At 40.4% G+C, this 24,323-nt stretch overlaps 2 protein-coding genes across 4 annotated transcripts; one reads left to right on the plus strand and one right to left on the minus strand.

Annotated features, from left to right (window-relative positions):
• Positions 1 to 1,184: 1,184 nt before the first annotated feature.
• LOC116722522 (MOB-like protein phocein) lies at positions 1,185 to 14,621 on the minus strand. 3 transcript variants are annotated; one of them, XM_032566673.1, is made up of 9 exons: positions 14,489 to 14,621; positions 12,400 to 12,555; positions 6,984 to 7,046; positions 6,460 to 6,560; positions 5,877 to 5,919; positions 5,423 to 5,509; positions 5,258 to 5,337; positions 3,909 to 4,020; positions 1,185 to 2,304 (listed from the first exon to the last, which is right to left on the minus strand). In XM_032566673.1, the coding sequence occupies exons 1-9, from the start codon at positions 14,489 to 14,491 to the stop codon at positions 2,170 to 2,172; spliced, it is 780 nt and encodes a 259-aa protein (XP_032422564.1). In that variant the 5' UTR covers positions 14,492 to 14,621; the 3' UTR covers positions 1,185 to 2,169. The 3 variants fall into 3 exon arrangements, with proteins under 3 accessions (XP_032422564.1, XP_032422561.1, XP_032422562.1); XM_032566670.1 differs by lacking the exons at positions 12,400 to 12,555; positions 14,489 to 14,621 and adding an exon at positions 7,618 to 7,746; XM_032566671.1 differs by lacking the exons at positions 1,185 to 2,304; positions 3,909 to 4,020; positions 5,258 to 5,337; ... (2 more) ...; positions 6,460 to 6,560; positions 6,984 to 7,046 and adding exons at positions 10,820 to 11,016; positions 11,091 to 11,180 and having other exon boundaries at positions 14,489 to 14,620.
• A 415-nt stretch (positions 14,622 to 15,036) lies between these two features.
• On the plus strand, positions 15,037 to 23,563 carry hspd1 (heat shock 60 protein 1). Its single transcript, XM_032566668.1, has 11 exons — positions 15,037 to 15,163; positions 18,056 to 18,231; positions 18,322 to 18,657; positions 18,739 to 18,834; positions 19,339 to 19,432; positions 19,520 to 19,688; positions 19,775 to 19,874; positions 20,778 to 21,023; positions 21,096 to 21,270; positions 21,354 to 21,532; positions 22,590 to 23,563. Exons 2-11 carry the CDS (start codon positions 18,058 to 18,060, stop codon positions 22,746 to 22,748), a joined length of 1,728 nt encoding a protein of 575 aa, XP_032422559.1. The 5' UTR covers positions 15,037 to 15,163; positions 18,056 to 18,057; the 3' UTR covers positions 22,749 to 23,563.
• Positions 23,564 to 24,323: the final 760 nt, after the last annotated feature.

The following is a 24,323-nucleotide window of genomic DNA, read 5'->3' on the forward strand; positions in this document are numbered from 1 at the left end:
ACAGAAACTTTTCTCAAGTTTCAAAGGTTTTTATTAGATAATATATTAAAAAACATGAGACAAACTCCCACACTTCTCTCTAAATGTGTTGGCCTCTTCCCCACCTGCTGTTGGAGGCAGGAGCTTTTACAGGCAAGCTTTTTCATACATCATATGATTTTATCAGGATTCTTCGCCGTCACCAAGACACGAGTCATGGTAGCTTCCAGCTGTTCTCTGATCAGATAGAACTGCAGCAGTCCACTCTTTCACTTCCACTAGTTTCTGTCTGTCCCTGAGGCTTTTCTTGGACAAAAATGTCTTAGTTCCTGTTCCATCACAGAGTCAAAGGTTTAAACGGCTCTCTGCATGCACACACCTGCAGCAGCACATCCTGGATGTCCCTGAAGCCTTCTGGACAGCAGCTGACCATCTGATCTGGAAGAGTCATTAAAAGATCATTTCATTTTTTCATTCTAGCACAAATATTTTTCATTGAAAAACATCAAAAAAGATTAAAAGGTATCAAAAGACTATCAAACAGACTTTATCATGAAGGGAAGCTTGTAAACTGAATCTAGATTTTTATTTTTATTTTTTTGCCAAATTGATGTTCTACTTCTGATGGTAGCAGATCTCACTAAAGCTGCTGCTCTGTAGGCTTACAGCTAAGTAAACTAAGAAAAAGACTAGCCAGCAGCAATTAGTAAACACCTGGTAGAACTGCCCTGTTCCTGAGAATATAGGAGCCACTTCTCAGAGCAACGCTGGTAAAAACCTTGTTAAAGGGTTAATAGAGGAGCCATGTTGTGATTTCCTGAAGGCTGAGTTTCAGAAAGAACAGGAGTTCTTAAGGAGACAGTGGCCCACATTTTTATAATAAAGTAATGTAGGTACATGATTGTGCTATAAAATGGCACAATGTGGCTGGAAAACATGACACTACTTTCATCATAGCATAAGGAAAATCCAGTTTTACCCTCAAGGAAATTTAGCATTTTCTTTTTAGCCAAACTGATATTTAACTTCATAATGTAGATAAGTCTCCTTCTCACTAAAGCCGTTTCTCTCCAGGTTTACAGCAAAGTGAGACTCAAAAATAGTATTTTAAAGGGACATTCAGAAACCTTTTGGTCAGTCCATTAACATCCTTGTGATGTTTGCTGAATCCAGTGGTGCATCAGTAAACAGCCTCCACACAACTGTATGAATAATAGGTCTTTTTTTATTAACAGACATCATGAAAATGTCAACAGTAACAAAATTTTTAGTCCATTTAAAAAACAAACAAGTGGGTTGGACTGAAGAGACTCCTCCCACACAATAACTTAATGAGGAAGAGGGTTAAAGAAGGCAGGAAGTGGGTTGTGCTCTGACACATCATGTAGCCAATACTCCCCCTCCTTCAGCACGGCGCTCGATTCAAACCTGGCTAGAACAGGCCAGGTAATCTGCTGCTGCTGCTCCCGCTAACAAATACTAGCCGCATGGTGCGCGTCATAAAGCAGGATCAGAGTCCGACGAGAAGGAACATCTCACTGCTAGATCACAGGACAGAGCTAAAGGTGAAGGTTCGGTTACTACCACACAAGCATCACACCTAGGTTTTTATTTATTTCCATTTCATTAGGACAACCCCGACCCAAAGCAGGAAGGTCAGCAACACAGGTGAAGAGAAGCATGATGTGGGGTGTATATACAGAGGAAAGGGGGCGGGTCATAACTGAGGCAAACCCACCATGTCCACAGCAAGCCACTGGTCAGTGGGAGGCATCAGGTGGCTAAAATCAGGAGTTTAAACTTTAGGACTAGTACTGTGCTGCCGGGGGATAAACAAAACGCAAATATGGTTCAATGTTTTGCAAAAACCCATAAAAATATTGTGTCAAAGGTCAAAAGAGAACCTGATATAGTGATAGGGGGGAGAAAGGGCGTTGCTATGGACAAAGTGGGTGGGAACCGTGAGGAGAAAGTGACCTTGTTGATGTTACCCTGCAGGCTGCCGAGCCCCGCTCCTGCTAGCTTTACTTCCTCAGATACAGACAGAAGAGTGAGGGAGGAACGGGGGGACGTGGACAGTGTCTCCATACACTGTAGTGTGTCTATACATATATTCAGATATATTTATGCAGAATGAGTGCGCCTCCTCTGTACTGTATAGATATAGAGCTGTGCGCGGCGGCGGTGGCGTTAGGCCTCGCTTTCGCCAGCTGACGAGGTGTTCTGGACTTCCTCCTCCAGGATGGGCACTATCAGGTTGTCCTTGGACATCAGGTTGTACTTCATCACGAAGCGTGTGAACCGGTGACACAGGAACGTCTCGTTCTGCGCGCGCACAAACACAAACACACAATTGCTTTGTTTTAAAGAGCGCAGCAATTTCAGAAAGTCAGGCTAGATTTTTCTTGCTTTAGGTCAGTTGGGTGACCAACATTATGGTCAATTGATTACAGGGTGGACACTAATGACTATCTTAGTTACGGTACAGACCAAAAGTTTGGACACACCTTCTAATTCAATGGGTTTTCTTTATTTTCATGATTATTTATAAGGCAAGAAATCCCACTTATTAACCTGACAGGGCAGGTTGACCTATGAAGTGAAAACCATTTCAGGTGACTACCTCTTGAAGCTCATCAAGAAAATGCAGAGTGTGTGCAAAGCAGTAATCACAGCAAAAGGTTGCTGCTTTGAAGAAACTAGAATATAAGGGCTATTTTCAGTTGTTTTACACTTTTTTGTTTAGTGCATATTTCCACATGTGTTATTCATAGTTTTGATGCCTTCAGTGTGAATCTACAATGTCAATAGTCATGAAAATAAAGGAAACTCATTGAATTAAAAGGTGTGTCCAAACTTTTGGTCTGTACTGTATCTATTCCATCGATTGTTCCGACAATTGGATTAGAACATGGCAAATTCTTCAGATTTTCATTTAAGCCTTTTTTCAAAACAATATTTGAAATACATTAAAATATGCAAATAAATAATTTAGCCCCCTTTTAAATAAGAAAATAAGCATTGTGTTGCCTAAAATGTAACAGCATTCCTTTAGTGAATGTCTGCTCATTTGTAGATTGATTAATTTTTGCATTAATAACTATTATCAAATAGTGGTTAATGGGAGATTTAGTGTATATTTTCTTACAGAATTTGAACCAAGTGAAGCTAAAACTTCCACTTGAAGAGTCTTCCATAGAACATGTTTATAGACAAAGGGTTGGTTTTTGTGTTTTACTATTTTAAGTGCAAAATGTAAATATTTTTGTACAGTTTGACTTGATCACTGCTCTGAATAAGTTGTCCTTTCAGCAAATTACCCTTTTTGAGTCTATATACTCCACTTAATAATTAATCGATTAGTAAATTAGTTGACGATATTTCAATAATCTTTTGGGTGAAAATAAAGTTTTTCAAAGTTTATTCTGAGAAAAGTCTACATCGTCTTAGTGTAAACATGCTCAGGATGTCTACATTCTACATTAGTTTCCGGCTGAGATCTTATCTTCTCTCCATGGTAACAGTGGTGTGTCCTTTCTAACACACAACCCATGACTTGATTGGACAGGAACCAAAATGTGTTGGGATAAAAGCAGAGACTTTAAACTGCTAATCCTAATCAGTGGCAATCCGTTCAGATGGGGATTATTAGTCTGAGTTAGTATTAGATCTGATCACAATCAGCCAGTCCTGTCTGAAGTGCAACCACTGAGAAAAACAAAACAATGCACTCAGTAATAAATGGTTACCAGATGATCTTATTGGTCATGTTATATGACCTGAACTAAGATCAGCTGTTCCACCTTTATGAGATGCATCATACTGACAAATGAAACCAGGTGGGGGCACTTGGAGGACTTGCAGACCTTGAGTATAAAAAGCAACTGTATAAATAAGTAACCAAGAGCAGCTCAGTCATTAACACTCACCTCATACTTGTCGAATATCTGACGATGATGGAAGTAGGCATGAGAGAATATCCTATAGATGCGGCGACAGACGGAGCCCAGCTTGGCCACTGATGACTCCTTGATGCTCACCCTGCAGCACAAAGCGGACACGACGAGAAGGAAGACGAAACTTGAAGAAAACTCTCAACCCAGCAGAGAACCTCCATGTGCTTCACAAAACCACACTGTATAGTAACTCCTTTCTCACACTTCCAGTAGTCAAAACAACTGGGGGTTTTTTTAGCAAATTTTCAATGCACTTTTACACTTTTTTCCCAAAAAAGAAAAAGATTTTTATTAGTACAATATTTTACACTAAAACATTTCCTATGAATATTTCCCCTTTAGGACAGAGGCTGAAAAACTAACAATGTTTATAATGACCTGAGGAAAAGCTCTTGACTGGTGAAATGCTAGGAAACATTTCTCCACTTTACAGGAAGTAGCGCTGCTCTGATTGCAGTTTTCTGGCCCATCACCAGTTTGTACACATCCTCACCTGCCAATACTAATTTTGACCAGCACCAATTTCTTTGTCTGAAACGTCAATATTGGGGTGAAGCAGTAAGTCTGGGTTGACTTATTGCTGCACCCCTAACAGGAAGCTTTCTTCTGAAATCTCCTAGAGCTGCTGTAGAAAAAGTGTGAAAACAGGCTTAAAGGGGCAGTACTGTGTGTTTTCCAGCCACATTGTGTCATTTTGTAGCACAACTAAGTAACTATGTTACCTTCAGTTGTTATATAAATGCTGCATATATCAAATATGACTTAAGAGAAATTCGACTTTGTAATTTAACGCCTTTAAATTTGGCCTCTGTCTCTCTAAGAAACTCCTGCTCTTTTTGAAACTCCACCTTCAGGAAGTCATCACAACATGGATCCTAAGTTAACCCTTTAACAACATTTTTACCAGTGTTGCAGTGAGAAGCAGCTCCTATAATGAGCTCAGCAGATGAGCAGGTCCAGCAGGTGTTTGCTAATTGCTGCTGGCTAGTCTGAAGGAGCTGAGTGGGGAGTCATTTTTACATAGACCCACCGTACCTACTGATATTTAGGTAGGGTAAAAAGCCTCAAAACAAATGTGTCTTTTATAGCAGTAGTTTAAATCTGACACTGAAAACTTCACCACAAACACTACTTGTATTTCCATTTTTAACCCTGTACTTTGTTCAAATGAAAACAAAGGTTGAGTTTTTCTGGATTGAGCATGAAGCAAAAGACGACCAGAACAAATGCTCAACATTTTTTTTGAATTTTCTGTAATGTAGCTGGCCTTAATACACAACACCTTTATAGATATCAATATGTAAACAGAAGGGGTGACTGACCTGCTGGGAAAATATTTGTTGCTATTGAGAAGACAGGCAGCTCCGTCCAGCGTGTGCCTGGTGTAGTCAATGGCAGGGCACTGCGATGGCGGCAACACACAAGCAGAACACACACCATCAATGAGAGCAACTTCTCCATGTAACGAATAATTCGCTAGGACTCACCTCTTTGGGCGTCTTGTGGGCGGCACATAAGAAGATCCACTGCTCTGTGGCTGTCATCTGGGTGCAGGTGTCAGGGTGGCACTCACTCTGCAGGCAAAAACACCAGCAGCACATGTGAGGACAGATGTTTCACAGCGGAAAACATTTATTTGGTCTTTCTGGCATAAAATAACAGCAGTGATCATCTTTGAACTCGTGTTGAATGGCTGAGGAAAGTCTTCAGCCTGTTAGTGTTCACTCATTAGGACTGATTAAAAGGTTCACAGTTCCTCCTGACGAAATGAAGCAGCAAGAAAATAAAAACAACAAGTCTAACAAACTGTTCCACACAATGAGCCTGAAATTAAATCTTTAAAAACTGTGCAGAAAAAGCAAACCGACGGGTATTTAAAAATAAATCTAAGCTTTTAAGGTCAGACTTTACATGTACAGAAACTAAATCTGGAAAACTCACCTGCAGTTTTACAGCAAGTCCGTTAAGTTCCAGACAGAACTGCCTGCAAGAGGATCAAATCAGAACACAAAGGGGGAAAAAAAACTGTAAATGTTTGGACATTTCTGCTTCAGTTTTACTCTCAAAATATAAAAACAGAACATTCACTATACTGGAAAGTGATTGCTTTTTCTACAATAACTGATAGCAAATAATTTAACTACCATGCATTTAGATTTTTTTATACCTTCATGACACAGAAGGTAAAGAGGTGAAAAGGTGGGAAAGCATTAAGAAAATACAACCGAGTTGCTTTGATGGAAGCAAGAAGAAACTTTTTCAACAAAACCTAGATTTTTTCCCCCGGTAGCTGAAAAGCCAATTCATTATATTTACTGGTTTTTAAGAAACAAAAGTCAGAAACACTTTTGAATTCTTTTCTCTATTTTATTTAAATCAAAAATTGTATAACCATATATAATTGTCATCGTGTGAGTTATTGTGTGACTTTAATCACACGATAACTCACTAAAAGGACAGACTTAGACACCAGTCTAAACAAAACAACGACTAAGCATGAGGCTAAAGCAGACGTTTTGTTTACCTGAGGTGCTCATACTTCCAGACGCCTTCATCCTGACCCTCAGGAGGCTCCAGGATTTTGTCAATGTTGGAGCAGTCGGACCTTATGTTCTGCTGGATGTACTGAAAATAAAAAGACAACAAACATAGTAGCAAAAAAGGGAACGTGGATCAAAGAAGTCAGTCCTTGTTGTGTTTGTTTAACTCTGCTACTTAGACTAGCTGGAGTCTCACCACTTAAGACAAGAATCCAAGCATTCTAGATTTAACCACGCTCAGAAAACTAATGGGTTTGTTTTGAACCAAGATAAGGACAGAACAGAAGGTAAGCATGTACATTCAGCACAAAATCTAAACACTTTGATGGAATAGTTCTGAAGTTTATTTGTATTTTACTTTATTTGTGTTACCATGAGCCTATGCTTGTATGATTTTTATTCATGAATCATTGAGAGGTTTCATGTAGTACACACTGTTCTGAACTCCATATCATTGCATTACTCAGTAACAGTTTATATTCAGGATAACACATCAATAGCTACACACCTGTTGAACAGCTAGCGTACTGTCCATCTCCTCAAACGATTCATCCGGCCAGTTGTAGAAATCCTGTAAGAGAAAGGAGGAAAAATCTCAGCGCTAACAGCTAGCATTGTGGCACAAGTTACTAAATCACAGCGCTAGTTCGCCTACGCTAGCCACTAGAGCTAAGTGTCTGATAAATATCATTTGCCGGCAGAATACGTTTTGACCAAAGGTCGCCGGGTGAGTTCTCACTCTTCCTTGAAGCTGCCTTGCTAGTTTACCTGACAACGTAAACAAGGTCGTGACTACTTCCTGTAAAGGTAAAAATGAAAGTCACGGTTGTGTTTTTAGGAGACTGGCTATAGACGTCCTTTGACGCAAAACATCACTAGTTACATAAAGCGGTGACTCTAAATTCAAATTCAAGACAAAAGAAGCAAAATAGGAACTAGTTTAGAGAGCCCTTCATCCCAGCAATTAGACGGTGTAAAAAGCTAACTACAGCTAGCTGTGCATTCCGATGACAAGCCCCTTTGAGTCGATGTCTTGGACCGAGCTGTCGATGGAAAGAGGCGGGAAGAAACTGCATGGATGTCCGGAGATAACTCAGCCCGTCGTGTGGGGTCTATGTAGTTCCACCGGAGCTGAAACCAACCTTAGCCTTGGTTCCAGGCCGATTCCTCCTGAGAACTGCAGCTCCCTCCGCCATGACCATCTCGACAGAATACCCGGATGTTCGTCATAAGCGACGTTGTCGCGAGGAAAGCGGAAGCTATTCACTCAAGGGCGGCCGAGATGGAACTCCAGATTTAAAAACTGAGCGCAAAAGTGAATGGATTTATTAAGTGTAAAGATGATAATAATAGAATACAGTATATCTTAAATTATCTGTGGAAAACGTGCAACACGAACACTGGAAAAATGCCTCCACAAAACTTGCCCTAAAATAAGAAACTACAGACCTTATAGTCTATTTCCAGTCTTCTTCAAAGTCCTGTGTCAATATGGCAAGCCGTTTTAAGATAAATTCGGTTTCGTCTGACTATCCGTAATTACATTCCAGATATCTAAAATTGGATTTTGACTAGACAAAACTACATTTTGACTATCCGGAATGGTAATTTAAGATATCTGTATTTACATTCTGACTAGGAATAATAATAATTCAAGATATCTTCAATTACATTTTGACTAGTCAAAATTCTATGGAGTGAAAATCGCAAATATCTATTTCAAATATATATTTCAAGATATCTCAAATAACGTCACCGGATTCGTCATCGGAAGGGTCATACACGTCCGTAATTATAATTTAAGATATCTCGAACGTAATTATGACTAGTCAGAATTACAATTTTAGATATCTGAAGTAAGAAATTGCATGTAAGCCCCTCTTTGGCTGTGCTGAGCTGTCCAAACAATTGCCTGAACATTCAATGGCGCTGGCAGTTTTGGACAAAATTGTAAGAAATTGCTACAATATAGAAAGAGTTCTTCAGAATGGGATATGCGGAGAGCGCGATTTTATTATATTAATATTAATATTCCGCAGCCCGGGCCAGTTCAGGTAATAACCAGCTGTAGTTTTTATACTGTGGTGAAGCTATCTGCCGCTTCGGAAACGATAGTAAAACCAGCCAGCTCTTGATTTTGACCTGCTACACGGAACTACAGCTCCCTCCTTTAGCTCCTCTGAAAATAAAAGCGCAGCCCCGGTTCATGTCTGATTCACACTTTAAGTTGCTTTCCAGCCTCTATAAAAGTTTAAAGCTTTGTGTTCATGCATTTGCAATAGGAAATTATGTATATCAAAATAAATGTATACATTGTGTGAAGTGCATAGTGTCACTCTTAGGAGAGACAAGGACACCTGTAGAGGATAGACAGATAGAGAAAAACAGATGTATAAAGTAAACATTATGCTAAGGCATTTGAATATGATTCTATTTTAGGTGGTCGAGGTAGACCAGCTATTCATATTAGCTGTAAGAGAGCAGATCGACTTTCTTTTGGCCCAAGGTGGGGCTTTGTGGTCCATCGTGGCATCAATGGATGTTCTGGCTTAGTTACTTACTTGAGCTGCAGCACAGACAATCGCGCCTCAACAGTATATCAAGATATCTTGAATTATGGTGTCATTTGAGATATCTTTAATTAGAATTATGACTAGTCAAAACTAAAATTGAGATATCTTGAATTTACTTTATGACTAGTCATAATTTAATTGTAGATATCTTAAATGCGTATTTCAGATAGTCAGTAATTCATTGTAGATATCTTGAATTGAAGTCTCCATACAACTCAATGGTAAATCTGACGTCATTTCGACTAGTCAGAATGTAATTAGAGATACGTATCTCAAATAGGTATTTTGACTAGTCAAAAATATATTTAGAGATATCTTAAATCGCTAAAACGTCTAGTCATAAAACAATTTGAGATATCTGGAATGTAAGGGTGGTACAACAGAATTTATGTTAAAACGGCTTGCCATAGTGTCAAAGGACTTTTCAGAACATACATTAAATTATTCAGAAAATGATCACCACTTGCGTACTACGGAGTCAGAATTCTTTTTCTTTTTTTTCGGTGGCCCTAATCCTCTTCCGTATGCATCCTTTGCAGTTTGGGTTTAAAAATAATTAACACAATCTGCTACCTGCATTCTTTAAATCAGTGGCCCCCAACCTATTTATTACAGCGGAGAGGCGCATGCCCTGTCGCGGGAGCGCGCATCGCTCTAAACTCTCGCATATTAATGAGAAAACGGACTGAAATATGACTGAAGAGGAAACTTTTAAAGATATTCGTAACATTATCACGTTTCTTAACCATGCAAGCCGTAAAACGGTGGGTTTTAAATAAAATGTTCTACATAATGGGCCTCTGTTTTGTAATGCTTTAAGCTATTATGGTGCTAAAAGAAAAATCGGGGAATTTCAAACCATCTGCGGAGAACATTTTCATCAGACACTGACTGAAAAACGTTCGACTCATGTGTCTCAATAAAGCTGTAAAAAACGTATTTATTTCAATTAATCTGCGAAATAAAACCCACCGTTTTAGGACATGTGTGCTGATATGTCAGCCTTCTATGTTGCTGAGAAACTAGTGATAATGTTGCAGAAAAACAAAACCATAGTTTAGCCCCACCTAACCATTGTTGATGGCCTCTAATGCGTAAGGTTCTGCTGGTTTCTTCCTGTTAAAGGAGTTTGAGTTTTTCCTCTCCACTGTCGCCTCATGCATGTTCTGAATGAGGGATTAGATGTTAAATATTATTAAATGAAACTTTGTAGAAATCCATCTTCAATGACATTAAAGGGATTTTTGTAAAATCTCTATCAGAAATACCAAATTTTGATCACGATTGATTCATAAAAGCAATTAACAAGTAAAACACTGAAGAGGGTGAATGGTCTTTGTAGGCACAGTATCAATTCCTTCCACTTCACCATCAAGTCCTATTTTTTGTTGGTCCAAAACATAAAATCATAATACATTTAACATCTAGGTTTTGTGTCATAAGATGCAAAAAGGTTCAAGGGTTTCAATATGCCTGCAAAGTTCTGTAGAAAGGTTTCATTACCTCAGTGAAATCGCAGCAACAGGAGGAAAAAAAAATCCATAATTAATGTTCACTGTTAATAGAAAAGTGGGGAGTTGTGGATGTTATCTGCCACAATATTTCCAGTTTACATAAAGCCAAGTTTATTCCAGAAATATTACTTACGCCTCCATAGACTTTCAGACAGAAAAAATTAATTTACATCTACGTTTGAATGTGCGTTCAACTTGAAACCTTTAGAAATGTGTGGAAAACCCCCATCACACCCTCATGAAAATAATACAAGAAATTAACAGTTGAGTGACTTTATTATTGTAACAAAATGCAATTAGAATTATTTACAATTTACGGGACATAAAAAAGAAAAACAGACATGAATGAAATTAATTCTCTTCTGCAGCGATGATGGACTTCACACAAACTAACAAACAGAACCTAGTCGACGTATTTGCCGAGAATGTCTCCGTCGCGGAACAGGAAATAGTCCTATGGGAGCAAAATATGACAAGTTAAACCCAGAAGAGCACAAAGCCTCTGCTGTGACTGAAACGGTGCTTCACCTTTTCCTCTAGAACTACTTTCGTTCCTCCGTATTCCGGTAGCAGGACCTTCTCTCCAACCTTCACGCTAACAGGCAGCACATGGCCTTTCTGAAGACAGAAAAAAAGAAAAAGATAGAATGTTACAAAAATCCCAGCCCAACTCCTCAACTAACCAGTTTGTTTTATCATGATGGTTGTTGCTGGACATCATCCCAGATTCATCTCCGAAAATCTATCGAAACAAAATGGCCGAATTGCATTGTACCTCTGACATCAATACAAATGTTCTGTAAAAAGTTACAAACGCTTTGCATCACAGAGATGGCAAAGATGTAGGCATGAGGTCTGCCATGTATTTATGTTATTAGGATAAAAGTACAGACAGTCAAGATTATCATTTGCTATTGTGTGATGATTTACTATTAGAAGCAGAGAAAATAAGGAGAGTCCGAAGTATGAAATATGGCTGAAAAAGTCCAAAACTTCATGTTGAGCCCAACAAAATAAAACACTTGCAGACTGCACTGTCTGTGTCTTTAGGTGAAACCTTTTTTAACCCTAGGGTCTCTGCATGAAGCTAACTGCATTTCTAAAGGGTCTACAGATGACAACATAGGAAGAAACCAAACTGGCATACTGTGGACCACCACCTATTCAGAGTTCAGTATTCACAAATGTTTCTGTGGAATGTAAATCCAAAATACTTGTGCAAAATCCCCCTTTTAGTAATTTTTTTTCCCGTAGAGCATATCTAAGATATCCGAGGGAAAACTCAGCTTGGGAAGTTCAAATACCTAACAGAGATGCTGCTTCACACACTACTGGCTGGCGTTTGTCAAGAAGCCAATCCAGGAGTGCCATTTCTTTTACTTGGCTCTAATCAGCTACAAGAAGACTGTAGATATTAGCTTCTGATGCAGAGCTAAGATTGTTTGTACGGTACGTTTTATTACGTATCAAAATATATTTGGTGTGAGGGCCATTAAAATAGGTCGTTCTAATCGTTTCTAGAAGGAATCTTAAGTATTTTGGATTTTAGGTATTAGTATGTGGCTAATATATAGCCACATACTGGGTCCACTACTCCATCCGTCTTTTCTACCTCACTTTGTGGGCCTAACTACTCACTACTCTCAGGAAGGTGTAAAAATCTGAATCTGTGGACCAAGGCAGCCTGCAGAATACAGCGTGATGATTTCAATCTACCTAAGAACAACACAAAAGTTACATGATTAAGGTACAACAGGTACTGCATCAGACAGCAAGCTGTGTGAAACGTAGAGTAGAAATCAAAACTATGGGGGAAATGAAGGAAACAATAGATCACCTGGTTAACAGAGCCTGGGCCGACTGCCACCACCGTGGCCTGCAGTACTTTGCCCTGGGACTTCTCTGGCAGCATGATGCCTCCCTTGGTTACCGTCTCCGCTGTGAGACGCTCCACCAGAACCCGGTCAAACAGGGGGAGGAACTTCCTGAAGGCCTGTAAGAAACGGTGAGCTCCAGGTCAACCATGGATCATATGGACGGGAATTAGTTTTTAACTGTAAATCTATAACATCATTTATTCAAACAGAAAAATTTCCAAGTCAAACGTTTTCTAGAGAAGGTCAGGTTTTTCTAGCAAATTTCCAACTCAGAAATATCCTTGTTTTTTCTAGAAAATTTTGAGAATAAAAAAAAAGTACTTTTTTTATTTTTGTTCTCTAAAATGTCCCTAATATGCCGTCATAGAAACCAGACAGGTGATTTCAGTTGACATCAATGATCAAAAAGCCAGCAATAATTAAGATTGCGACCTAGTTTCTATTAAAACAACTACTATCAGTTACACTTAACACTAGAGATGATCAAGTTTAGGTCAATGAATCAGTTTGCAGGCAACTCAAGTCAGCTTTATTACATTTGGTGAGATTTTAGGAAATGCCTTAAGGGAGGATTCCAATAGTGGCTGCTGAGCTTAGGATAACAGCAGATGTATCAGTGACCATGTGTCAAGGCTTCTGGTCCCAGCATGCTTACTGGGAGGAGGAGGGGCAGCTTCGCTCTCTCTCTCTCTGATCAGTCGACCCTGAAACCTGGCAGGACGAGGACGGCTCGACTCACTGATAAAACACCTGAAAACCCAACACGGTTTCTGAAAGCTTCAATGCCTCAAGCCTCTCCGGCTGGTTGGACTGCCTTCTTTTTATCAGCCGCATCAACTCAGTGACATCCCATCAAAAAATATATGAAAAGAATAAACTTTCTATATCATTTCAGAAATAGCTGTTAGAGCTGGAAAGTGATCAGAAAATATTAGCTACGAAAAGGAAATTAATGACGATAACTTCCACTTAAGACACGTAGGAACCACGTCAACATATTTATATGTTAACTAATTTAACCAGGAATGTGTCACAACTTACTTTTAGTTTTACAAAAATCAGGACTGAGCATTTATTTATCCCAAAGTATCTGTAAGCTAACTGATGGTTACTTACTCGTTAAGTTTGAAATTTAGAACTTTGCAGTAAAATAATCAAGTGCTCTTAATGTAGGAATTCCACAGAGACCATTCCTATGGCTTCAACTTTTTTCTGAAATGCCAGGAAGAGTGCTGGAGTGACTGGAATTTTCTCTGGCTGTTCAGTATATTTTTTGAAGTTTTTTGATTTATAACAAAAGCAATCAGACTATTTTTTGTTTTAAATCTTTGAAAACATTCTTTACATCAAGGTATTATATCATGCCATTTTTACAAAATATTCCCATATCATCAAAACCAGTCCATGCCAGACATCCACCATTTACTTTTATTTATTTAACAATAGTAGACAATAAGTCAGCATCTAGGATAGAATTACCTCTTTTAAATAAGATTTTTCGTACACATTCTTCCGATGAAATGAGACTAGGCTCACTACATCACTTTGAAGTGACGAAACATGATAGTAAGAGCCACAGTTGTGCTGGACGCCTACTACACAGCTTTCGGGATCAGTTCCGGAGAGTTTTTGTCTGCTGCAGTGAAGTTTCACCAACCCGAAGGTCGCGGGTTCGATCCCTACAACTCCACATGCAAATGTATTAAACTGGATAGAGTTTGCGTAGAGAAAAAGCTATTTCAATTACTAAAAATTATTAGGTCTTATAGCAGCTGCATATATTCAATAATCCCGTTTTTTTTCTTGCTGTTATTTCTTTCTTAAACCTATTCACGGAAATATAAGGTAAATGTGCGGTTGAGCCCCCCCACACACTGTTCTCCTCAGCAGCGTGACCTTGTGAATGAAAATTAGCTTACACAACGCTAGCTGACGCCTCGATGCAGATAAAATAAAAACCTTACAGGGTATAACCGGTCCCCTGTCTCTCTGTCTAAACCCTGAACATCCAGCTGAAGCTATCTCCAACTACTAGACGCTGTTTCTTACCATTTTTTTGTGAGAGAGTCTGTCTGGAGCAGCGCTGCAGTCAACTAGCGTGGAAATGAGACTCCTTTACTCCCTCCACGTGAGGAAATCTCCAGAAGGCGCATGCGCACTACCTCACTGAACTTGACGTGGCTCACAGAAGGTTCTAGTACACCCGGGGATGATTTTTAAAAAACTATTTTGTTGTGAAATTTTATAATATTTTTAAATTAAAATGCGCATTAATGATTTTAAATTATTTTAACTTAATTTATAAAAAAGTTTCTCATATGAAGCTCGCGCAAGATTGCACAATGTCAACTTTGACCTGTGTTTGCTCCTCCAATGGCACGCAGGAAATTTCTGGAACCTTTCGCCCGGGAACGAGCATATCTGTGGCGTTATTGGACTAAAATATCATAAATAATCAAATAATTCTTTAAAAATCCGAGTATTTTCTGGAATTAATCTCTTCATTTGCTAGACCGGAGGTAACCTTAGTAAAAGCAAGCAAATATAATTTAATTTTAAGTAAGATATTCTGAAGTATACTGAGTACGGGGCGGACCGGTACATAACCCGGATGCAGTAGACCATGTGCAGTCCTGTCTTCACAGCTCCACACGACTGTCCTCTCATCCAGTCCTACCGCTCCGTGTGGTGTCCTCGCTGCATTTACAAGCTTTTACCTCGCAGGTAAGCGCTTAAACGTCACGTGTGTTAACACAGGCGGCTCGAGTGTGCATATTTTAAGAGCAGACTTCAATTAGGCTCGTGTAGATGACGCTGTTTTAACCCGAACAGCTCACATTTCGCTAATTCCTCCTCCTCTGAAGAACAAGGACGTGCACGTTAAAATGGCACTACGGATTTTACAGAGCTTCCCAACTGTCCGCGGGAACGCCGTTCAGTTTCAGTGTGATAATAGTTGTCTCGTGCCCGATGAAATGAGACGGTCAGTTTGCTTTGGTGTCACTTTGATGTCATCTAGGATACAGCGTGTTTGTGCCCAATTCTTCCACAAGAGCGTGAGCGTGCAGACACAGGCATTGCACGTGCTGCCTTCACAATTCTTACCATTTGACCTTGTTACGTACGGCCTCAGGAGCCCACGTGGGATCCTTTGGCTGGCTGGATTTTGAAGTTTCAGTAAAAGGCATATCGTGAAACAAAATCAGGCGTTTGAATGCACGATCCTGGATCTTTCAAATATTAGTAACATTTATACAAAAGTTCCAGAATAAAAAGTAAATGAAGTTTTAATTTTCTAGCAGTGTGAAGGAAGAAGGTGAAACTAAAAGGTACAGGAAAATGTTTGATTTTATAATTTCCTTGGGTTATTTACATAGGACTGTTTGCTCAATTGTGTCTTTTTATTAGTGCTAGTCGTTCATCCTTTTATTTCCTTTCACTACAGATAAAACTGAATTATTCAGATTTTGGAAATGGAAGAATATATAAAATCCTAAAGTACTCCTGCCACTATGTAGCTACTATGTAGTATCAATATGCAGAATATGACAGTGTACTTGGGGTTTGTATATTTTTTCTGTGGCATTATCAAAACAAGATACCAAGGAAAATTTGTTCACGATTTTCTGAGATTGTATGAGGTATAATTCTTATTTCTGTCACCTCCACCGCTTGCTGCACACAGCAGGCCAGCTGGCTGAACAGTTTCTTATGCTTTTCCCTCACTTGCAACAAAAATCAAATTCAACTGTTGGAAATTATTTCCTGTTGCAAAACTCATGAACTGTATTGGTGTGGGAAGTGACTGTGTGCCAAAATGGCAAAATGAAATAAATCTTTTATTGTAATAACCAACATGTTACAATTTAGCAGCAATATATATACATTTCTAGTTTTAAATATAAGCACTTGGACCATGTAGTACGTTGTATGTTTTTTGGGTTGATACTTTCTACTAACAGTTACCACACTGTAAAATTCTCATACTGGCCTTTTTCTGACAGGTAAGAGTGAAAACTATACAATAAACCTGTTTAGACTAACACAAATATATTTGTGGCTGCCAGTTGTCTTTAGCAGATGGCTAAAACAACAATTAGTTATCTTGTGGTCAGGTCAGAAGGTCAATCTCATGCTCTGGCCTTCTGCCTAAGGTGTCCTTGGTTGAAATATTGATGTTGTTCTTCTCTCACTTAAAAGATAACAGAACTCTCAAACCTGTTTGATTGTTTGGCTCTCTGAATTTATTCTGGAAAGTCTTGAAAGTTGCCCAAATCCTACCTGGAAGAAGTAATTTTGTAATTTTGCTTGGTTACCTGCTAGTGGCTGTGTAAAGCCAATTTTGAATGGTCTAGACTTAATGAATTTACTGCTGATAAGCTGGGTGGATTACTGCCTCCTGGTTGGTGTCATGGCGGCAAGAAGCTGAAATAATCAGGGTCTGTGGCTCTTTAAAGGCCGGACAATTCAGCTGCAACTTAAGTTTTAACAAAAGAAGAAATGCGGTGAAGCATGTGGGTAGATGTGTAAATAATTAATTTGATAGAGACTTTATCAAACCTGAAATGTGTTCATGTTTTTTATATATTTAATCAAACAGTTACAATGTCTTAAGTGTGAGGCTGTGATAAACTTCATATTTTTCATTCATTGTCAATGTGAATCTTGAGCAACTAGGTTGTTGAATCATCAACTTGAAGGTTCACATTTCCGATCCTGACCTCCCTACCCATCCAGTGGTTAGGTCGGTCCAGACAAGTAGAGTGGGGCTGTCTTTGTGCTGACAAATTAAAAGCTTGATGGTGGATATTTTAGGTCACCTGTTTGTGCTTTTGTAACCTAATTATGTATTTACCAGTTTGATGTCCTTCCATTTATTGTCACTAGGGGGTGGTGTTCATCCCCACCATGTTGATGGATTGAAATCAGCAAGTTTCTGCTCCTAAATGAACACTAACAGGACAGATGTAACCTTAGCAATTCTTTGGAGATGGAAAAAAGTCATCGCCTTAATATTTCTGTGAGGGGTCTGATCAAATAAAACACAAAATGGCAGTTTTCAAGAGGCAAGGGAACATTATCAAATAGATGATGCCATTTCTACCTTTGCAGAGTTAAACAAGAAGAAATTCTCAGTAAACCAGTTCCTAAGGGCGGATAGGCATACCTAAAGTTTGGACAAGTTAGACCCGTTATCAAAAAACATAGACATATGTAGTTGTAAATCATCTGCATAGCAGTGGAAATTGATTCCAAAATCAGGTTTTCCCTCAGTGTCATAAGCGTTGGGGCCACCAGGGCTTATTTGCCCCTCCCCACCAGTATAGGCATTGTTTATTTTAAATGGGGTTTTTCTATATACCAGTAACAGTGATAGGAAAAACAAATTGACACATTTTTTCATTTAACACAAAAACCCGTTTTGCTGCTGGTGGACTGCCCTATTGCCCCTACCACTGGGCTTAGCAGGTTTCTGAATAGAATGTAATACTTGGCAAAGTGGCAGGAGATAAAGCAGCAGATCCAAAACAGAGCCTTGTGGAACTCCATGTTTGACTGAACAAGGCTCAGGCTCATGTATTGACCATTTTATAAATTTAATTTTTTTTTCCTCAGAAATGTTTCGTCTACCTACCGTCATGAAACAGGTGAGGCCTGTGTGCCGGGCCCTGGCTCCTCACCTCACACGAGCATACGCCAAGGAGGTGAAGTTTGGGGCGGACGCACGCGCCCTCATGCTGCAGGGGGTGGACCTGCTGGCTGACGCTGTGGCCGTCACCATGGGGCCAAAGGTATCGCACTTCGCTAACTTCCCCTGCTAACTGACTCGTCTAATGACTGACACTGTTGGAGAGCTCAAGTATCGTCTTTGTGATCTTCAGGGTCGTACTGTCATCATCGAGCAGAGTTGGGGCAGTCCAAAGGTCACCAAGGATGGCGTGACGGTGGCCAAAAGCATCGACCTGAAGGACAAGTACAAGAACATTGGGGCCAAGCTGGTCCAAGATGTGGCCAACAACACCAACGAGGAGGCCGGCGACGGCACCACCACAGCCACGGTGCTGGCGCGGGCCATCGCCAAGGAGGGCTTCGACAACATCAGCAAGGGCGCCAACCCCGTGGAGATACGGCGTGGGGTCATGTTGGCCGTGGAGACGGTCATCAACGAGCTGAAGAAGCTCTCGAAGCCTGTTACAACCCCAGAGGAGATCGCACAGGTACGGAAAAACGCTAGGTTTGCTTAGTGCTGCCCCCAAGTGTCAGGACAATGAAATTTACATGCTGTGATGTCGTTTTAGGTCGCTACCATCTCAGCCAATGGAGACGTGGAAATCGGTAACATAATTTCCAATGCCATGAAGAGAGTTGGCCGCAAGGGAGTCATCACAGTAAAGGTCGGTGTTTGTTGTTCCTGTTTTACTTCAAAATAAGAGTCTCAAAGGTGAAATAGTGCATGAAAACATCATAATCATATGAACTTTGACAGCAGCAGATTTCTGCTTCATGAGAGCAATGAGAAATTTCATGACATTCTAATGCCTTAGATTTGGAAACATTATTTCCAGTTGAAACCAGATATTTTCATACAGACCAACTTTTTTTTGACACCATCTGAAGTTAAATAAGACCAAATTTTCTTGTCTAGCGAATTACAAAAAATATTTCTCTTGGCCAAATGCCAGAAAACATTTGAGATTTTATTTTGTATCGGCATTTAATTTGAGCAGGAAGATCATTTACCTCAACACAATTTGTTTGGATTGTTTCAACATAGTGAATATTTACTATTCCTATTGGCTCAATTACTTATTCTTCATCTTACATATTGTACATTAAACAAAGCTATTAAAATTGGGGGATTTAAAACAATAATAAGTTAGTGTTTTTGTTTGTAACAGGATGGGAAGACTTTGCAGGACGAGCTGGAGATCATTGAGGGAATGAAGTTTGACCGTGGTTACATCTCTCCTTACTTCATCAACACCGCTAAAGGTAACGTCACTCATCTGACCAACCCCATCTATGGTCATGGTTTGGTCATATTTAGATCAATCGCCATCCATCTTGTTTTGCTCCCAGGCCAGAAGTGTGAGTTCCAGGACGCCTACCTGCTGCTCAGTGAGAAGAAGATCTCCAGCGTCCAGAGCATCGTACCGGCTCTGGAAATCGCCAACCAGCACCGCAAACCTCTGGTGATTGTAGCTGAGGATGTGGACGGAGAAGCTCTGAGCACCCTGGTTCTCAACAGGCACGTCTCGTCAAGTTTGTCCCCTCAACACAGAAACAAAAAAAGTTTTTGGACAACGCCTAAATAACCGTTGATTGAACTTGCAGGCTGAAGGTCGGTCTTCAGGTGGTCGCTGTCAAAGCTCCAGGTTTTGGAGACAACAGGAAGAACCAGCTGAAGGACATGGCCATCGCCACCGGCGGGACGGTTCGTTTCATTTCGGCTCTCACCTTCCTGTTGGAAAATTGCCTTCCAGTTGTAATTAAATTAATGCTCTTAAATAAAAAACTAAAATGTTGTTTTTACTATTTTCGCCACAGTTCCAGAAGAGCATCAATAAATAGGTTAATTTAACAACAAAAAAAAAGCTTAAATCACACTACTTTCCATATGTGACATCCTGAAGATTCCCGTTCCACAAAAATTCAGCTGTGAATTTTTGTGGCAATATGAATATTGTCATGCTGTCAGCCATACAGCAACCTAAAAAAGTAGTAATAAATAGTTTGTCATTTGTATTATTATCAAAATAGTATTGCAAAATAGCACAATAATATTGCATGTCCATATCAACCACCTCTACTTCCACATGCTGATATTTGAGGTTAATCATCAGCCGATACCGATTAGATACAGAAAATCAGCTGAATTGACTTAAAACGTTTTTTAAACAGGCATAAATGTACTGAATTATAATGATCAGAACAGCAACTTAAATATACCCACAGCTTCACAAGTTTGGTCAAACATGTAAAAACAGCACAACTTTAAATTTTTCAGTCAGTGCAGTTAGGAGTAGAACAGCCAATGTAAAATAAATAATAAAGAAACTGATAAAACAATAGGTTGACTATCTTGGTCAAATATGTAAAAATAAACTGCAACAAACCTTCAAATGATTCAGAAAGTGCAATTAGGAATTCCAAATAGGTAAATAATAAAGACTAGCGAAACTCAAAGCATAGAGTTAGACTGACTAGATCTGCCCTTATCGAGTGGGCACATTGTCACTCATAGATCTAGAATTTTTTCCCATATCAGGACCGATCCGGATATTAACTGTGCATCGGTGCGTCTCTAGTCGATCCCTGACTGGATGTGTGTCTGCAGGTGTTTGGTGATGAAGCTCTGGGTCTGGCTCTGGAGGACATCCAGGCTCACGACTTCGGCAGAGTGGGTGAGGTGCAGATCACCAAAGACGACACCCTGGTTCTGAAGGGCGGAGGCAGCCCCGCCGACATCGAGAAGCGAGCGGCAGAGATCGCCGAGCAGCTGGAGAACACCACCAGCGACTACGAGAAGGAGAAGCTCAATGAGAGGCTGGCCAAGCTGTCTGACGGGGTGGCCGTTCTCAAGGTAAACGCTCGCGCTTTGTCAGTTGTTAAGGGATTTGGGGAACAAACATGTGACTCCTCCGTGGATTGCCAGGTGGGGGGAACCAGCGACATCGAAGTGAACGAGAAGAAGGACCGCGTGACGGATGCTCTGAACGCCACCCGGGCCGCCGTGGAGGAGGGCATCGTTCTCGGCGGAGGCTGCGCTCTGCTGCGATGCATCCCGGCGCTGGACACCCTGAAAACCGCCAACAATGACCAGAAGATCGGTGAGTAGAACGCATCCTCTTAGCTCCATCTCCTCTAGTCGACACGTGAGCTCTGCCTCATGCTCTCTGTCGTTCTGTCTCAGGTGTGGACATCATCAGGCGGGCGCTCCGTATTCCTGCCATGACCATCGCTAAGAACGCTGGTGTGGAGGGCTCCCTGGTGGTGGAGAAGATCCTGCAGGGAGCGTCAGACATGGGCTATGACGCCATGCAGGGAGAGTACGTCAACATGGTGGAGAAGGGCATCATCGACCCCACAAAGGTACAGGACAGACTGAAGATGAAGCTCAGCGCACCCACTTAGTGTTTGAGTCATTAAAGGGACAGTATCATGTAAAATCAACTTTATTGATCTTTCCATCCTGTTATAATGTTAGTCCCTCATCACAAACATACCTGGAGTGTTGCTGGGATTCTTTCATGCATGTTGGAGAAGTCCTTTAATGTCCATGGGAACCATTCAGCTGCGCAAAACAGTTGGTGGGACCTAGCCCCGCCTTCAAGATGCAGCTCCTCCTACAATCTGCAGTCTCCAAGATCCCGCCTCACAGAGGATATATGACAATTTGTGGCAGGGCCTGTTTTTCTCATAGATAATAAATCTAAAATAATTGGTTTGTCTCGTGATCAATGTAAAGAAGCTCATTTTTATCTGTTTTTGTAAGCTTGTTTGGTTACAAAAAAAATACCAGACTTAGAAAAATGGAACAAACACATTTTCTTGTAGTTGTATTTTACTGGGAACCAAAAACAAAAAATATTGCACAGTTTGTATTTTGCTGTGGGATTTCTACCCTGACTAAAGCTTGAAACTAGTTGTATATGTTTTTTGTATTTCAAATCACTGCTCAGTTTTGAAGAGCTGCTGGTTTGGGCTGCTAGACCAACACAAAGCAGTGCAGAACTGTGAAGTGTAAGGGAAATGGTGCATAGAAACATTTTAGCAAAAATCTGAAGAATGTGGCTTGCATATCATCACCTTCCTAAAATAATAGTCTAAGTAATTTTCTGCCATAGTGATTTTTTTTTTTTTGCAACAAAAAATTGTCCCCTTTTTATTGCCTAAAGATAATTTAATTTAATCAAAATGATCACTTTTGGCAAAAAATTACTTAGGCTATTATTTTAGGTAAGTGACAATATGGCATTGTATTCAGCCCATTTAGATTTGACACCCTTAGTGAAAAAACAAAAATTAAAATCCTGGCTTCAGAAAATTGCTAAAAATCCAGCTGCAGTTTCAAAGTCTGCCACAGGGGGGCAGTGTTGTCCTGCAGACAACAAATAAGCTGTAACCTGTCCTTCTCTTCCTCCTGCAGGTGGTAAGGACGGCGCTGATGGACGCCGCCGGAGTCGCGTCTCTACTTTCCACCGCCGAGGCCGTCGTTACGGAGATCCCCAAGGAGGAGAAGGAGATGCCAGCAGGCATGGGCGGCATGGGGGGAATGGGAGGAATGGGAGGCGGCATGGGGTTCTGAGCCGGGCCTGCCGACCCTGTACAGACTGAATCATCAGACTTGAGCTGGACTGACCACGATTCCTCCGGAACTTCACTTGGTTTGACGGCTCAGTGGACTGAGAGCTGCCGAAGCCCTTCTTCGTATTCCACACTGGCACCTGAACGCATCATGTAACCTGCTCAGAGGGAATCACTAACAGAGAGTTCACCATTAGGGAGGGTTTGGTTTGTTTCAGCCTCACGTGTCTGCAGAGAAACGCAGAGTCCTGAATCTGTGTGCATTGTTGCATGTGGAGAAAATCATTACTTTTTGTCTCCAGAATGTTCCGATTCTTCTACTTCATGAACCTCCCCTCCCCCCCTAGTTGCACTTGTTGAGTAGCTGTAGTCCTGCAGGCTGAAACAAACAGAACCATTCCTTTGTGGACCAGAGAGAGCAGGCCTTCAATGTCCATGTCTTGATTTTTATTTTGTAGTAATTTTTTTTTTCTGTTAATTCTTCATATGTTTTTGTAATATACATGTCTGTCATCATCGATCCGAATTAAAGCAGTTTTCTTACAGACTACGAGCGTTTTGTTACGTTTTCACTCTGAGTGCCTAACAGGCCTGTTGAGTCTGAATGTTTACTGACATGCTGACCCTTGTTAGTGTAAACATGACCCTGATATGTTCTGTGACAGTGTGAATGTGAAACTGTATCTGGTCCTGTAGTAACACGTGCAGGAAGCAGCCAGTAGGTGGCGCCTGTGTTCCTGAAAGTGGTCATCAGGTCATTTCTGTTGAGTAGACATGGTTGTTTATGTTCTATTTAATAAATCAGTGTCCATATTACATTTGATTTTAGTGCTTCCTTTATAGGTTAATTTAAATCATTCAGAAGCCAACTTATTTCAGTAAAGAAATAAAATGTGAGCAAATGTAAAATATAAGAGGTAAGTTTCGCATCATCCTACCATTCAAAAACTATTTTTAATACAGAAATTTGGTCGCTGCTGAAAAAGTTGGCTTGCAGTGCTGCATCTGAGTACATTATCTCCCTAGTTGGAGGGGAAAAGTCTGGTAGAGGGGAAAAACAGCAGTCCCAAAAGGACTGGGAGTCGAAGCTTATTGAAGTTTAGGAGGGATTCATAAGGCGTGGCCTCACAAAGGTCTGCTTTGCTCAGGCAGCTCCTTCAAACTAGCAGCAGCAGCAATTAGCAAACACCTGGTGGAACTGCAAATCTACTGAGTTCAACAGTCCTAACCAATGTAAACAGCATGAAGGAGGAGCATTGTCACGATGACGTGTTGAAAGGGGGTGTCAGACAGAATAGGAGCTTCTTAAAGAGACAGAAGCCCAATTTCAATGCAAACTGCAAAGACTATTATGTCATATCTCTGTCTCTCTCTCAAGCATTTTTATAACTGATTGTGCTATAAAGTTTCACTTATGTGGTTAAAATACATAACACCACCCCTTTAACTGAGTAAGAATCTAGTCAATTTAAGTCAGACAAAACTGAAACTTTAAATACTGCAGCAGACAGTAGTGTCTCTACCTCAAAGTTCAGATCACTGGTGTCAACTGCTAAACTTAAGATATTAATTCATG

The sequence above is a fragment of the Xiphophorus hellerii genome, chromosome 7 (genome assembly GCF_003331165.1).
Source record: "Xiphophorus hellerii strain 12219 chromosome 7, Xiphophorus_hellerii-4.1, whole genome shotgun sequence".
In the NCBI taxonomy this organism is placed as follows: Eukaryota; Metazoa; Chordata; class Actinopteri; order Cyprinodontiformes; family Poeciliidae; genus Xiphophorus; species Xiphophorus hellerii.

Bases quoted from the DNA above. Each gene is read 5' to 3' on its own strand.
- LOC116722522 (XM_032566673.1), bottom strand. The intron at 5,338-5,422 runs GTGAGTCCTAGC...CCGCCATCGCAG, and splicing joins CCCACAAGACGCCCAAAGAG to TGCCCTGCCATTGACTACAC. The intron at 2,305-3,908 runs GTGAGTGTTAAT...GTGCGCGCGCAG, and splicing joins AGATATTCGACAAGTATGAG to AACGAGACGTTCCTGTGTCA.
- hspd1 (XM_032566668.1), top strand. From the start codon at position 18,058: ATGTTTCGTCTACCTACCGTCATGAAACAGGTGAGGCCTGTGTGCCGG. The intron at 18,658-18,738 runs GTACGGAAAAAC...ATGTCGTTTTAG, and splicing joins CCCCAGAGGAGATCGCACAG to GTCGCTACCATCTCAGCCAA. The intron at 18,835-19,338 runs GTCGGTGTTTGT...TGTTTGTAACAG, and splicing joins AGGGAGTCATCACAGTAAAG to GATGGGAAGACTTTGCAGGA.